Source organism: Mytilus galloprovincialis, chromosome 3 (genome assembly GCF_965363235.1).
Source record: "Mytilus galloprovincialis chromosome 3, xbMytGall1.hap1.1, whole genome shotgun sequence".
In the NCBI taxonomy this organism is placed as follows: Eukaryota; Metazoa; Mollusca; class Bivalvia; order Mytilida; family Mytilidae; genus Mytilus; species Mytilus galloprovincialis.
The window spans coordinates 36025458-36041011 of record NC_134840.1 but is presented as its reverse complement, the minus strand read 5'-3'; the positions used below and the strand labels follow the sequence as shown (position 1 = coordinate 36041011).

Genomic DNA, 15554 nt, shown 5'->3' with positions numbered 1-15554 from the left:
TTTAAATATAGTTTATTGAATCTGAAGTGCTCAACCTCTACCACATCTAGTAAGACAACATTTTTTGAAAGAGATTTCCCATAACTTGCTTGCTTCTAGTTTTGTATTTCCATAAACAGTTTGAATAAAAAGCTCCTACCAGTAATAGATTTTAAAGAAATTTACCATGAACAATATAAAAGTCATTTCTTATGAAAAATTTGACGTGTTGTCTAGCATAACTCTTTCAACTAACTGGAATGTTGTAACATTTATAAATAGAGTATGTGAGGATTCTTTTTACTTATAAAATTGATATGTTTTGATCTAGGATTGAATGAGGGTTCTGATCTTTAAAAACAGAAAAACAATTTTATTATATATTTTACAGATCATTTAGTATTTATTGGTGGTTCTGGCTGGCCCAGACTGGAATATTTTTAGCTTTTGCTATTGGGTATGTATATATGATAAAAGGAAGCAGTATAGTGTTGAGTATCTCACATAGGAAAACAAGAATGTGTCCCCAGTACACGGATGCCACATCCGCACTATCATTTTCTATGTTCAGTGGACTGTGAAAATGGGGTAAAATCTCTAATTTGGCATTAAAATTAGAAAGATCATATCATACAGAACATGTGTACTAAGTTTCAAGTTGATTGGACTTCAACTTCATCAAAAACTACCTCGACCAAAAATTTTAACCTGAAGCAGAACAGACAGACGAACGAACGGACGCACAGACCATAAAACATTATGCCCATAAATGGGGCATAAAAATGGGGCATAAAAATAGTGCAGCAAGATTTAACATATATAGAGATTTATGAAAAATTACAAGATACCTAAACTTGCATGTAATTAAAGTACCATCATGTGTATTTATAAAATTTATTTCTCAACAATGGTGTCAGAAACTTGACTTGGGACAGGCACATACAGAGTGTGGCGTTGTAAAACTAGTTAGTTGGTGCCAAACACTTTCCCTAGTCTGGGACAGTGATGCACTAGCACAACATAAGAACAAACTATGCAAACAATATACAAAAAACAAATATGAAAAACAGCAAAAAACAACAACCACTCAATTACAGAGTCCTGACTTTGGACAGGCACATACCCCCTCTAACCTTGGACAGTGGCGTAACAGTAAAGCTTAAGAACAAACTATATAAATCAGTTGAAAAAGGATTTACTCGTTAGATTGATACAAATAGAAATACATCTAACAAAAACACAGAGTGGAAGTTGAAGATGTTTGTTTTATTTTTTATTTAAAATGGTTGATTTTGTATATTTTCAGTGTTAAGTTTGTTGGTTTATTTATTATATTATTTGCTGGATATTCTACAGCAGCAGATCTATGGTGCCTTGTTGGAGAAAAATGTTTAACTATGGTAAAGTATTTCTTTTGTATGTTAATTTTGGTGAGAGAACTTTAAAACTAAGAAATAGTTTTGTAATAAAATGCCAATTTTATCAGGAAATAACTGTGTTGCATGCCAGAAATACTTTGGTGATGTTTATTAGCATGCATGTTGTACCTGCATTAAATTTTGTACTTTAGAGCTGCTCAAATTGTGATGAAATATGGTTATTGAGAATTGTTTGCTACAAGTTTATTGCAAAATATGCTTGAAGAAATTGATTTGAAAGATGGTATATAGTTTTATCATGACAAGTTTTATCATGACAGGCTGATCAATTTGAATTTTGTTCCTGTCTGATGATTTTGTGCAGAGTTATGATCCTTGGACTTAGAAAATTCACTTAAATAATCAGTTTTCAACACTTTTTTTTTCTTCATGCTTGAATGCTTTTTTTCCTTTTTTATATTGTTTATTCTTTTTGTTGTGTGATATTAAATTAATTTTGCATATTCATAATTGTTTTACAGGTTTTAATTGTGAAACATTTCCTAGCCAGAGTACTTTGTCTGATTATTTTACCAGCCATTGTTTATATGATGGTTTTTGCAGTTCATCTTAAGATATTGAATCGCAGGTAAATGTGCATGTGTTGTTAATCATTACTAAAATAAAACACAAGGTTTTGATGGCCATGGGTTTTAAGAGCAACATTATTACAGAACTTTCTATTTGTAAGAAAAGTCAATCTATGAGTCACTCCTAACCAGGTTTTAGTAACAGTTTGTCAAACATATATGTAAAAAGATGTTAATTATATTCTGAAATAAAACATCTGTTAACCTTGTAGCCTTATATGATTGTTAATACCAAACTAACACATAGGATTATTTAGTAAAAGAAATCTACATAACAGTTTGAATCCTTATGTTCCGTGTTGAAGACTTTTACCTATTATTGTTTACTTTTTATACATTGTGTCTTGGATGGAGAGTTATTTATTGGCAATCATACAGCCCGTAACAGAGAAGTGATCGAATTGATGTTTCTTTACCGTCAAAATTAGCTACGTTATCGACAAACTTAATTGAGTAGTGACCGAACTATTAGTTCTTTAACGTTAAAAAGATTGACAATGCTGACAAACTTTCATGTGTCGATAATCAAGTTTAATACCGATAATATTGAAAATAATCCTAATAATATGAAACAAAATATGTCAATGCACCATTTCGATTGGGCGAAAAGTAGTCATTTCTTCAAAGTCAGAACAGAAAAAAAAGATTTATGGAAGGACTTCTTGATAGTATTATTTCCTTTACAATTTTACCCAAAACTAAAAGAAATATACTGGTAAACAATTAAAAAGGTGTTTGATAGGAATGAAGTCCTTTATTTTTTTCGGACTACAATGTGTACCGTTTGTGTGATGGATTTGAATTCAATCAATAACTTTGGAATGTTTTCTCATATGTATACACGAAAGGGAGGACTGGTATTTGTACTTCTGTTAGAATATGTCTTCGTCCATTTCACATGCCAAACTTTTTTCTAGTACAGTTTAAACGGGAAAATTTTGTTGAGAATTTTTTTTAATATGACAAAATAACGAGCAAAACTATTTCTTGCAATGGCACACACAGACAGATCGAAGTACAATTTTAAGTAGTACATAGATGTGCAATAATTCAGCTTCCTGTACATGTTCATGAAGTTCTAAATTTTGAATGTTGATTTCTTTAAAAAAACACCATTTTTTTACAATAAAAAATCTCAAAATGTCCGTTAACAATAAAAAAGTTTGATCATGAAAAATCACATATCTAAGAAAAGCAGTCGTATAATTGATTATAAGAAAGTTTCAGTATATCATGTCAAATTTCTTTAATTTGAGAGTTTTCCTTTAGTTACAAATGTAGCTCTATGTCTGATGGTGAAATAAAAATGAATGTCTCAGAAAGTGGTGAATTAGTTTCCATAAATGACAGATGAATCAGGCCAAGCTTAGTAACTTACAGTAAACAGACTACTGTAACATTGACGCACTCGTCGAACTTTTTAAAAGATTTGTGTTTATGACCAAAAATTTATATACAACTTCATTTATAAATAATCTGAATTTCATAGCGCGTCGTTACAATAATGAAAGTTATAAAAAAAAATCTAGAACCAGCAGATCTATACTTCTATTAAGAAAGTATTCTTGTACAAAAGGGTATTTATTATAAAATGGTCCTAACTATAGAATAGATAGTTTACCACAGAAATCTTAAACGGAAGTTTCGACAATTTTAAACAGAAGAGATTTGAAAATAAATTTAACTTTAAATAAACACTGAAATAATTTTAATACCTCGAAGGTGTAAAGAATAAACCAACAATCTCAATCTTTAAAAGTGTCTTCATTGCACTAACCGACGAGTTCATGTTTACAGTAGAAACAGTGGATGTGACTCCAATAAATTCATTATCATTGTAGTCATGAATGTTTATCGCTTATGTTAAATTGATAAAGATTTTATCGAGGTCGCACCAACTGTTTTTACAGCTAAGATCAGTTACATGTAACATGATCTCGTCGATTCACACGACGAAGCCATTGTTTATGACAGAACACATGTACACATTCTAGATTATGTATTTTTGTTTCCGTCAGTTCGAAAGTATTTGATCATTTCAACTCCTTTGTATTTCATAATATGTGTCATGAACAAAGACATATGTTCGATTGAATAATGATTTCCTCATAACAAATGATAGAAATTTCCCGTATTTGATCCTTTACCGTTAAAATGAAAATATAAAAAAGAAGATGTGGTATGATTGCCAATGAGACAACTATCCACAAAAGACCAAAATGACACAGACATTAACAACTATAGGTCACCGTACGGCCTTCAACAATGAACAAAGCCCATACCGCATAGTCAGCTATAATAGGCCCCGATAAAACAATGTAAAACAATTCAAACGAGAAAACTAACGGCCTTATTTATGTAAAAAAATGAACGAAAAACAAATATGTAACACATAAACAAACGACAACCACTGAATTACAGGCTCCTGACTTGGGACAGGCACATACATAAATAATGTGGCGGGGTTAAACATGTTAGTGGGATCCCAACCCTCCCCCTAATCTGGGACAGTGGTATAACAGTAAAACATAAGAATGCCAATGACAGAGGTTGATTATAAAAAATGTTTTACTGTGTTAAAAAAACTTCGACTTGAACAATGAAAACTTACACATTGGACATGAAATATTTTGTCGATGAAGAAAATTAAATGATGTCACTTCTGAAATAAGTTTGTCGATAACGTAACTTATTCTGACGATAAAGAAACACGAATTCGATCACTACTCTGTTACGGGCTGTATCACATCTTCTTATCATAACCTTTAAGTGCTTGGGTTGGGACTATTTGCTCAAAAAGTCTGCAGCATGCATCAGTTTGATAATACACTAGATAGTGTACTGAGCAGGAACTGGAGAAGGAAGAAATTTATTTACAACTTTGTATACACATGACAATTTACAGCTTGACATATTAAAGGGGCACCTGTCTATTGTTGAAGAATGTAGCATGCTTGTTGCTTTAAACTTTGGAATGCTGTCTGTTTGATGTATACCCAATAAAAATGTTGTAATTTATTATGTTATAAGTACATTTGTATAACAGCATTTTAACTAATTGCAGTGGTTCCGGTGATGGTTTTTACAGTTCAGGATTTCAGTCGCAGTTGATTGGCAACAGATTATATAATGTCAGCATGCCTGAAAGTAAGAAATGTAACAGATTATCTAATGTGGATTCATTCAATTTTTTTCGTGGACGCAGGAATAATCACATTTTCGTGAGATGCTTGATTTCATGTTTTTTATACACCTGTTTATAGGACGTATTATGGTATACCGTTGTCCGTCCGCCTTCCACATGTCGTACAATAACTCAAAAACACTTAATCCAGTTTGTATAAAATTTTGGTGGATTGAATATATCTATTGACGTGCGCTCCCTTTCGATTTTTACAAATTTTAGATTTTAGGTTTCCGAGTTTTTGGGGTTTTTTCATTAAAAAATTGTGATTTTCCAGTTTTCATACAAAAATTCAAAATTGCTTAGAGCTGTTCTCATGAAACTTTGTAGAATTGATTATATTTATTGACTTAAGCTCCCTTTTGATTGCTATTGTCAACAATATGGGATATGTTAAGTGACATATAGTAGGTATCTTAAAAACATTGCGACTCTGATGTTTGATTATATTAATTGAGAAGAATAATAATGTTTCTTAATTCTTCTATGGGGAACATCTCAGCAACATATATTTCTCAAGACAAATTTCTAAAGATATATTTTTCTAACTCATTAAAAGTTTGGGACAAAACACACTTTATTGTATAGAAATGACAAAAATTATTTGTTCATTTCCAAATCTTTATTGTTTTAGATATTGCCTATGGCAGCGAGTTTACCCTGAAACAGAGGAGAACAGGAGGAGCCTATTTACATTCACATTGGCACCTCTATCCTGAAGAACATCCTCCACAACAACAACAGGTCAGCAATTAACTGAAGATTTGGTGTTTTTTTTCCACGGTTACTTTGTTAGAAATGCGATCATCACAATTCAGTACATGATGGAAGAACAACAATGTCAGCCGACAATTTTTCTAGTGAAACCATTTACTAGTAATATGGTCTTATTATTAAAAATTGAAGTAATGCCATACCACAGAGATTTAACATTTTACACCTTTGTTATAATTTTCACCAATTTTAAAAATTATTTTCCATTATTTGGAGAAAATTCAATAATTTAGAAAGTTGATAAGATGCCAAGGAAGTGGCACTTTTATTGTTGATAGTTGTATAATTTCTGTTACTTATTGAAGACAAATGTATGTTATATATATTGACAGAGTTAAATGTAAATGATAGAATTAGTATTGACCAATTTCAATTGTAGGTTACAACATATGCTCACAAAGATGAAAACAACATGTGGATAATAAAACCAGCCGATACACAGTGGACTAAAACAGACTCTCCAGAGCTAGTTAAGAGTGGAGATCTTGTTAGATTAGAACATATAGTGTAAGATTTTTTATGGATTTTGTATTTATAATTTTCATTTGCATGTATTGCCTACAATAGTAGGTCACATCAACTTGAAATATAGTTGATATATTTATTATACTATGAATTTTAAATAATTATGTGGTAGATGACAATTTTGACCCCGAAACCAGTTTATGGAATATTGAAATGTTCAGGGCTCACGCTACCAGGCGACTTGGGCGAAGAAGTCGCCTTGCCGAACGTCACTTCGCTTTCCCCGACCCCCAAAAGCGAAATCAAGTCGCCCTGTTCTTGATGATACTCGCTTTCAGTTGCTTCCGTCATCGGAAATTTTCAATTTTTACCAAGTTGATGAAACATCAATTTTTTATTGATAATTAAAGAAATTCAGACATAAACGATTCATTATCTTTAGAAAAGAGGTTGAAGTATTGTCTTCGCAGTGTGTAGCAGGTTATTTGATAAAAATACAACTTTTTATCACTTCATGCATTTTCGCAAGTTCCGGTGCTTGTTTAATACTCGAAAACGTACATCAACCTAAATTTCGGCGGCAAAATAAGTTTGTTACTTCATTTAAACGTGATAAAAGTTGCCTCCAGTAAATGTTTAATCCATTTATTGCATTAAAAACGTCATGTTCCTTTTCAAATAACTTGTCAAACATCGTTTATTTTTGTAAATTTTCTTGCATTCGTCCGCCATTGACCGATTTCTAAACTACGGATCTGAACCGGACCAGCTATGACCGAAATCCGTACTTTTACAATAATTACTACGAACGCACGGACGGAACAGCTGACAGAAGAATATTGATCCCAAAGGGAAAAATTATGCATTCCACACACATTAAGAGACTTTTTGTTACATCTAATTGATTGGTGTATATAATTCCCTATATTTTTTATGGATTGTTTCAAACTATTGATTAAAGTTGCTTAACTTTGAGACTATTATACTAATTTCAATATATTATTGCCCAGCTTAATAACTTTTATATTTTTTTATGAGAAACACTGAATTTCATACACAAGATAATTTTTAATTAAATTGTAATAATGATATATTATAATTTCTTTACATTTTTTAAAATAATTTTTTTTTAGTGCTAGATATTTAGTTGGAATAAGTTTCTCACAAGAACCTTAGTAAAACTTAAACAACTTTTAATTTTAAATGTTACTTTAATTGCATTTTTTTTACTCAGATATGAATTGAACAATATAAAAAGAACATTATTTACATATGGCCCTTTATACTATTGTAAAATCCAAACATTGTAGCGCACCGCGCGAATGAGCACTTCTCTTTCAAATCTCACCACTTCTCCCTATCAGTTTCAAAAAGAGAAGTCACTTCTCCCTATAATTCTGAAGTAGTGTGAGCCCTGAATGTTATGTTTTAAAATCAGTAGAATCTCGGGAAAAAGTTTGGGTTAAGATAGTTTCTCATGAATCTGTGGTCATATCAACCTTAAACTTAGTACACATGTATTTCTTGGATCAATGTGATATTCTTATATGACATGCTTCTTTCGCTTTGTGAATAAACCCATGCTCTAAATACAATAAAATTTGTTTGCACATGCAAACATTGACTGCAGAATAATGAATTTGATCAAATTGGCATGCATTTAATATATTTCATTAACTTAAAACAGTTCCAAACTCCTAAATGATGCACATGTTGTTACTTATTCATTTATTATGACTGTTATGTGTTGCAATTGGAAATTGACATATTTGACCTAGATATGACAACCGTTCATGCCAGCTGTTCAAAACTCCTCCCTCTGAAAAATCACATGGCCACTCGTTTGCTTGTTTACAAACAAAAAAGAGAGGTTCATGGAAGAGCCTACACAAACGCTCTACATTTATACACATCGGACATAGAAATTACCTTAATTGCCCTATCAGAATTGAAATAATTGATGCAGGCTATACTGGGTTATTTTAGCCCTCACTTTTGCTCAGGCAAAAATAATCACGAATATAATGCCTACCCATGTTAAAACTACAATAAAGTATAGACATGAGGTATAAAGATATTTGCTTTGAAATCAGAGGGAACCTTTTTTTTCTAGTATAAGATTTATAAATTAAGTACCAGTCCACCTAAGAATCATGCAAAGGGTGATATACTGAGGTTTTCAGAATCTGTTAAAAACTTACATGGTGAAAGGTATTAATGATATAAGTCATCAGGAAAAAAAAATTTGACATAAATAAATGGTTGCTATGGAAACTGAAATCTAACATTTCCTACCAAATGAGTCTAAAAAATCAACAATCCAAGGCTAAAATTGACATATTTTATTAATCATTCTAATATGACGTGCTTCTTTAGCTTTGTAAACAACACTGTGATAAAATTCTCGATAAAATATACTTAGCGCAGACTCAGAGATATGCATAATAATGGATGTTACAATATACTTCCCACGTAAATCTACATGTATTGGAACCTATTTGCAGATCCTTTGCCGATTTTATTGTTTTAAAAAGTGCAATTAAAAAAGACAAAATAACTTTTATTCTTATTCGTATGCATAATAAAAAGAAGTAATGCACAAGAGCTCGGAGAAATCAACAAAATAAAAATTAAATAAAATTCCGCGAAAGTCTATTAATCTTATTGGCGCATTTAAGTCATTTCAAAACATGACGTCATACAAATGAAACCGCTAAACTTAAAAGTTTTCTGTTACGTGAACCATCGGAATTCGTATGATATTGTATTAAAACTGATTTTTTGAGGTAGGTTTTGTTTTATTTTCTATTCTATTGCATTATTCGCATATTCACCCATTTCAGCAAGTCAACATGGCGGCTCCTTAGTTACAAAATGTCAACTTTTGATTTGACGGAAGCTTACGAGAAAAACATGTAAATTAAAAATTGCAAATGTTGGGTTTGAGAACTTAAAGAATTAAAAAACAATTTCTTGTTGTTATTCTAGAAATAACCTACGCAAGTTACATATTTATAAAGATATTTGAGCTTTATCTAACAGGGAGTAAAAAAGAACAGCCACATACACAGCATACCCACCCTCGCTTCAGTTTTTTAATGACCGTATTTGTCCTATTAGAATCGAAATAATTCATGGAAGCCATAGATTGTTGGAAATTTACACATGGCCTGGGCCGTGATATTCGTTAATTTTATCCCTCGCTAACGCTCAGGATAAAATTCGAATATCACGGCCCAGGCCATGTGTAAATTTCCAACAATCTATGGCTTCCATGAATTATTTCTTAAATTTAGTATATATGTAAGTATTAGAACTCAGATTGTATTTATATACTAAAACAATAATACAAAATGAATAAAAAAAATCATTTACATCCATTTTAATTTTTTTCATCACCAAGCTATAAGAGGTCTAAAATAAGCCATTTTTCATATTTAGCTATTTTCCATTTTTTCAAGTTTTGACCAATTTTTAAATCTTCATAGCAATAATTACCAGCAAGTTATTTAATCATGTTAATATTGACCTTATTTTTAAGAAAATATAAGGTTGATATATAACTAAACTCATCTTAAAACTCTCGGACTCCAATTTATTTCTGGTTGCTAAGCAACCAAAGTTTCATATTTTTTAGGTAGAAAAGGTGCAATTAATTACATGTATTGTTGAAAAATGAATAAAATTTTGCAGGTATATGCATCAAAATTGAAGCAATCCTTTTGTTAAAACATTTTATTGTTAAAAAATATACATAAACTAATTTAAATTGAAAACAAATGAAAAAATAACAATGAATCCACCTTATTTCCTTAAATTTGCATCTTTTCCAATATATTTAATCATAGAGTTTCAAAAATGCTTGAAAAACAATACACTAATACACAAAATGTACCATTTATGAATAAAGTTGTAAAAAAAATTATAACAAAAACAATATCATGCTAAAATTAATTGGAGTTTAACAAATTTTCTCAAATGATGTGTGTTAGCACCAAAAATCATAATTTTGCAAAATTTCGAAGATGCTTTTTACAATGTTAATAGATCTTTATGTAGAATGTATCAATCAACAATTTAAAAAAATATATAAAATCCTGTTATCTGTACAAATTACTAATCAAATTAATATTTTACTTAAAAAATTCTGTAATTTTGTGAAAAATTTAAAAAATACATGGTTACCATGGAGACAAAAAATGGAGTTTGACCAACAGCATTAAACATACAAATTCTCAATGTATTGTTTAAATAATTCAAACAAAATATGTAAAATTAATTGCAGCAATATCATAGTTTTTAATGGAATCATTGAAAATGGTTGTCATGGAAACAAACAAAAAACCCTAATTCTGCAGAATTAAAAAAAAAATACCTGTAGATATTTTTTGCAGTATGATGATATGGGTTTTACTTACAATTCAAAAACAATAGTCCTTAGAAGAAAATTTTGCATTTTATAAATTCAACTATGAAAATTATCCAATAGATTTATAGCTAAAATTTACATTGAAAAACAACATTTGATAAGATGTATCTTTTAAAGGTCAAATATCTGATTTTTTAGTAACATAAGTCTAAATAACTTGGTTCCATAATAATGGCTGATATTTTCTTATATCTGGTTCTATCATGACAACATAAATTCATAGTGAGAACAGTCAACTTCTAGCCAGTTAATACTGTTAAAATTGCAACTATGGTATTCATGTAGTCAAATTACATTGATGAATATGGATATAAATAATAATGATTCTAATTGTCAATGAGTGTTAGAGACGCTAGCAAATATTCTTCAAAAAGTTGCAATCATATTTAGATTAATGATATTTTTTTTACTTTGTTTAAAAGGCTTTTTATATAGCATTATATTAAACTATAGTTAAATTCTTATGCAAGTTCATATTAAGAAAACTAAATTACATGTATTTGAAACTATTACAGAACAAAGCGGCTGTTACATTCTCACCGAGAACCTGCACCTTTGACAAAGAGACACTATCAAGTAGCAGGTTATGGAGTGGTATGTAACTTTATTTAACCATTACAAGAAGTGAAATGTTAATAATATTAAGAAAAGAAATCCTTGATACTTCAATGATACATTCAATTTGGGTATTTTTCAACTGACATGAAACATACAAATTAACATACAGAAATCATTTGTGAAAAAGCACAAGTAGATACTGGTTACTCCCAATAGTTTTTCTGTTTCCTGATAGTTGGTTAAAGAGCTCACTAGAGCTCATGTTTTGTCTGTTATCATGTATATATATGCCGACTCTAAATAAAATTTACTTACTTACTTACTTACTTACTGATATCTTAGGTACATGGCTATATCACATAAGTTGCAAAGAACATTGTGGGACAAATGTTTAAGGATTTTTGTAACCTTAATCTCAATCTGTGCAGTTACAAAGTACTACAGATCAACCATAAGTGACAAGTGACATGGTCAAATGCAATATTTAATGAAATTAAGCTCAGTTACCCTGTTGTTGGGAATATTTTAATTTGATGCATCTCTTTTACATCTATCACCATGTCAAACAAATTGTTGGGCACTTTTGAATACTTTGACATTTAGGAAGTTTTATTATGAATATATACAAGACTAAATTAGCAGTTTAATACTTAATTAGAATTATTCCATTTTATTGTTTTACTAAGATCATAACAGAGAAATTATATGTTTACAGAATGGTTCAGGTGATGCTAATGATGTATGGATCCTTGAAGTGGTGGGAGGGTCTACAGGGGCTGTTGTACAGACAGTCAGGTCACAGGTCAGACTGATACACTACCATGTGAGGTGTGCTTTACAGTCACATGATAAAAAACTGCCAAAATGGTATGTTCAATTGTAATGTATTGGCTTATAGTTCTAATTTTACTGAGGCCTAAAAAAAAAATGTTGTGTTTCCGGTCACCCGACCGGCCGTCCTTCAGACCCCCGACTCAAAAGTTTTTAAAGCTGATGTGAAAAAAAAAATAATTTGTATACCTACCGACCATTTTTTCTGAAAGAAAATAAAAAAATTCTAAGTCCCTCGATCTTTTTATCGCCCCAAAAGAAAACAACGCTAATTTTAAACTCGAGGCTTATTTTTAGAATGTACTGGAAAGTGGAATCTTCTTGGCTAATTATATATGCGGGAGCATGCGCAGTAGTTATTTTCGTTTGTCAGTGTTTAAACATGGCAACGCAACGCGTGCTATTCAATGTTCAACGCGGAAAGTGTGACCATTTCGCGGAGAAAAAAATATTTCTAAATTCTACAGAAAGTAACACCTTTTTTGACATTAGCAATGAAATTCATCCAATGTCTAACATCGATGAAAAAAAATACACAACACAAATTTTGTGCTCGGCCACCGGCAAAAATGACCAGAGAAAAATGACTGGGGATTGATGACAATAACGTACACAACTGTTAGAACAATGCAATCTTTTGGAATTAAATTTATCAAATTTTCATGCCAGACCCTTCTTCAAAATGAACATGATATTAATCCATCTGAAACTGGTCAGCCAATCAACGCTTTAGACATTCTGATGAAAAGCCACAGATGCTTTGCCAAAAGAAAGTGTCCTGCCAGGAACAGTGTATATAATATATTTGTCTATCTGTAGGTTTGGGATGATGTTTGGTTCATGTTCCTATAAATGAATCTGCCCCACATCTTCTCAATTTCTTTCTCTGACAATCCCAAACTTTTGGTCCTGAAATAGGGGAATTGGGTTTAAAAAGCTAATTTCCTTGGGGAAGTGCTGCCCAAATTTTTTTTAGTTTTGGACTTAGTTTTTTTTCAGGGGTATTTTAAAAGGGGGTAAACTAAAAGTTATTTCAGAGGGATTTTAAAAGGGGTAAACTAAAAGTTATCTCGGGGAGATTTTTAAAGTGGGTAATCAATCTCTTTCTATTAAATCCCAAACTAGTGTCCATACCTTTAAACAAAACGGAGACAGCAATGAAGCATAATATTATTAAAAAAAAATTAAAAATTAAAAAAATTAAAAAAAAAAAAAAAACCCTACCTACCGTCCCTTCAAAATTTCAAGGGGGGGGATCGGAAACACAACATTATTTTTTTTAGGCCTGAAATGGTATGAATGTTATAGGGTTACTGTACTAGCAATTATATGCAAGAACACTTCATGTTTTAACTGCCTTATTTATAAATATTGTTATTTGATCAATAATAAACTTACATACTTTGAAGCCATTGATATTTAATATATGTTTAATACACTTCAATGATAACTGCAATGATCAAAACTGTTAGTCAGTAGAACTATCTACATCAACCATGTATAAATTTCTTATAGCGATGCTTTCAAGTAAAGCTTCTGTTTTCTTCTTTTGTATCATTTTTGTTGGCTATCTTCCTCAATCTGTCAAGGATTTTCTGTTGCCTCATAAAAACTTGATTCATTTTGATTATCAAGCTTTTGTAATTAGTTAAATTATCAATAGTATTTGAAATAGAAACAAATAGTTTTGCAGCTATTCCAAACAAATCATATTATCGACATGTTCCTTTCATTTCTTGCCAGATAGTACTTTTAAATTCAAAAAGCAGATTAACACTTTAAAGAATTAAAAGGAATCATTGAATTTGAATCCTTGGTTACTTGCACAATTTAGTCTAGAGAGATCATTGATCAAAGAATTTCATTCCAATATTCACTATACAATCTGTATAAAGTCAACTATAGTTGATATATAGTTGACTTTACACAGATTGTACAGTAAATATTGGAATGAAATTCCTTGATCTATGATCTCTCTAGACTCTTACATTTATTGTGGATATGTAAAACTATGGAATTTTATTATATTCAATTTTACAGGGGATGGGAGCAGCTAGAAGTTACATGTAACCCTAATATAAAAGATAAAAAGACTTTATGGAGTGTTGAAGAAGTAACAGATCAAAGATGTAAGATATGCAAGAACAAACAGTACATATGTTCTACAGTGTCATTCTATTTCTACATTATGAAATATATCAAAACAAATTTTTAAGATTTATATAAAAGAAGATGAAATCAATAATAGTTGAGGGTGTTAGCTGCATTGATGGCTACAACAGCTCCAATTCTTTCATTTTCATTTAATGCTTATGAAAGTATCTGCTTGCATTTTTTTCAGATTTGTAAAAGTTCTTATATCATGGTGCCAAGCTGATAATCTTTTTATACAACCGCAAAAATTAGAAAAAAAATTGTCGTATATTGTTATCACGTCGGCGGTGGCGGTGTCAGCATCGTCGCTCGAAGACAGATGGTTTCCAGATAATAACTTTAGTATAAGTAAATAGAAATCAATAAAATGTTAACACAATGTTTATAACCACAAAAGGAAAGTTGGGATTGATTTGGGGGGGGTTAAAGTCCTAAAGGTTTAGGAATGAGGGGCCAATAAAGGGTCCAAAATAAGCATTTTTGTAGTTTTCAGTCAATAACTTGTGTTTAAGTGTATAAATCTCTCTGAAATTATGCCACAAGTTTCCATACTTCAAAGGGGTCGTAATGAGGGGTTATGGCTCAAATCATATAGCAATTAGGGACAAAAAAGGGGGAAAAACGAGGGTTTTTCTGGTTGAAAAACAATTTAGACAATTTAAAAGCAATTTAAAAGCAGTGTAAGGGAGGTAATCCAATTATAATTAAAAGAATACTGTTATATATTTATGTTTGCTTTCCTCCCTTACACTGCTTGAAAATTATGTATTAAGAAATGATGATTGTTTTGAGATGTGTATTTGTAAATTTATTTTTAGAAGTTACTATTAATTAATATTAATTTTAACCATGACTGTATGTCATTTTATATCTTGATATTTTATGATTTTATGATGTATTTAAATGAGTAGTTATTGTTGCCAACTCCATTAGAAATTTGAATTGAGATTATTTTTTGAATAAGGGAAAGGGAGAGGTGAAAAAAAGGGGGGGGTAAAATTTTTCTCATTTCAGATTTCAGAAATTAAAAAAAAAATTTCTTCAAATATTTTTTTTAAGGGGATTAATACTCAATAGCATAGTGTATTGCTCAAAAGCAAAAAAAAATCAAAAAAATCATTAGACCACATTCATTCTGTGTCAACTTTTTAATCACAATCCAATCCAAATTC

At 30.6% G+C, this 15554-nt stretch overlaps 1 protein-coding gene across 1 annotated transcript in view; it reads left to right on the top strand.

Annotated features, from left to right (window-relative positions):
- LOC143067821 (protein O-mannosyl-transferase 2-like) overlaps positions 1-15554 on the top strand; it is a 36395-nt gene that overhangs the window by 4955 nt on the left and 15886 nt on the right. The window contains exons 6-14 of the mRNA XM_076241384.1: positions 371-436; positions 1286-1379; positions 1880-1986; positions 5052-5134; positions 5806-5915; positions 6325-6452; positions 11355-11433; positions 12113-12264; positions 14269-14357. Of these exons, the coding sequence (XP_076097499.1) occupies positions 371-436; positions 1286-1379; positions 1880-1986; positions 5052-5134; positions 5806-5915; positions 6325-6452; positions 11355-11433; positions 12113-12264; positions 14269-14357 (908 nt within the window). The remainder of the gene's footprint in view (positions 1-370; positions 437-1285; positions 1380-1879; positions 1987-5051; positions 5135-5805; positions 5916-6324; positions 6453-11354; positions 11434-12112; positions 12265-14268; positions 14358-15554) is intronic.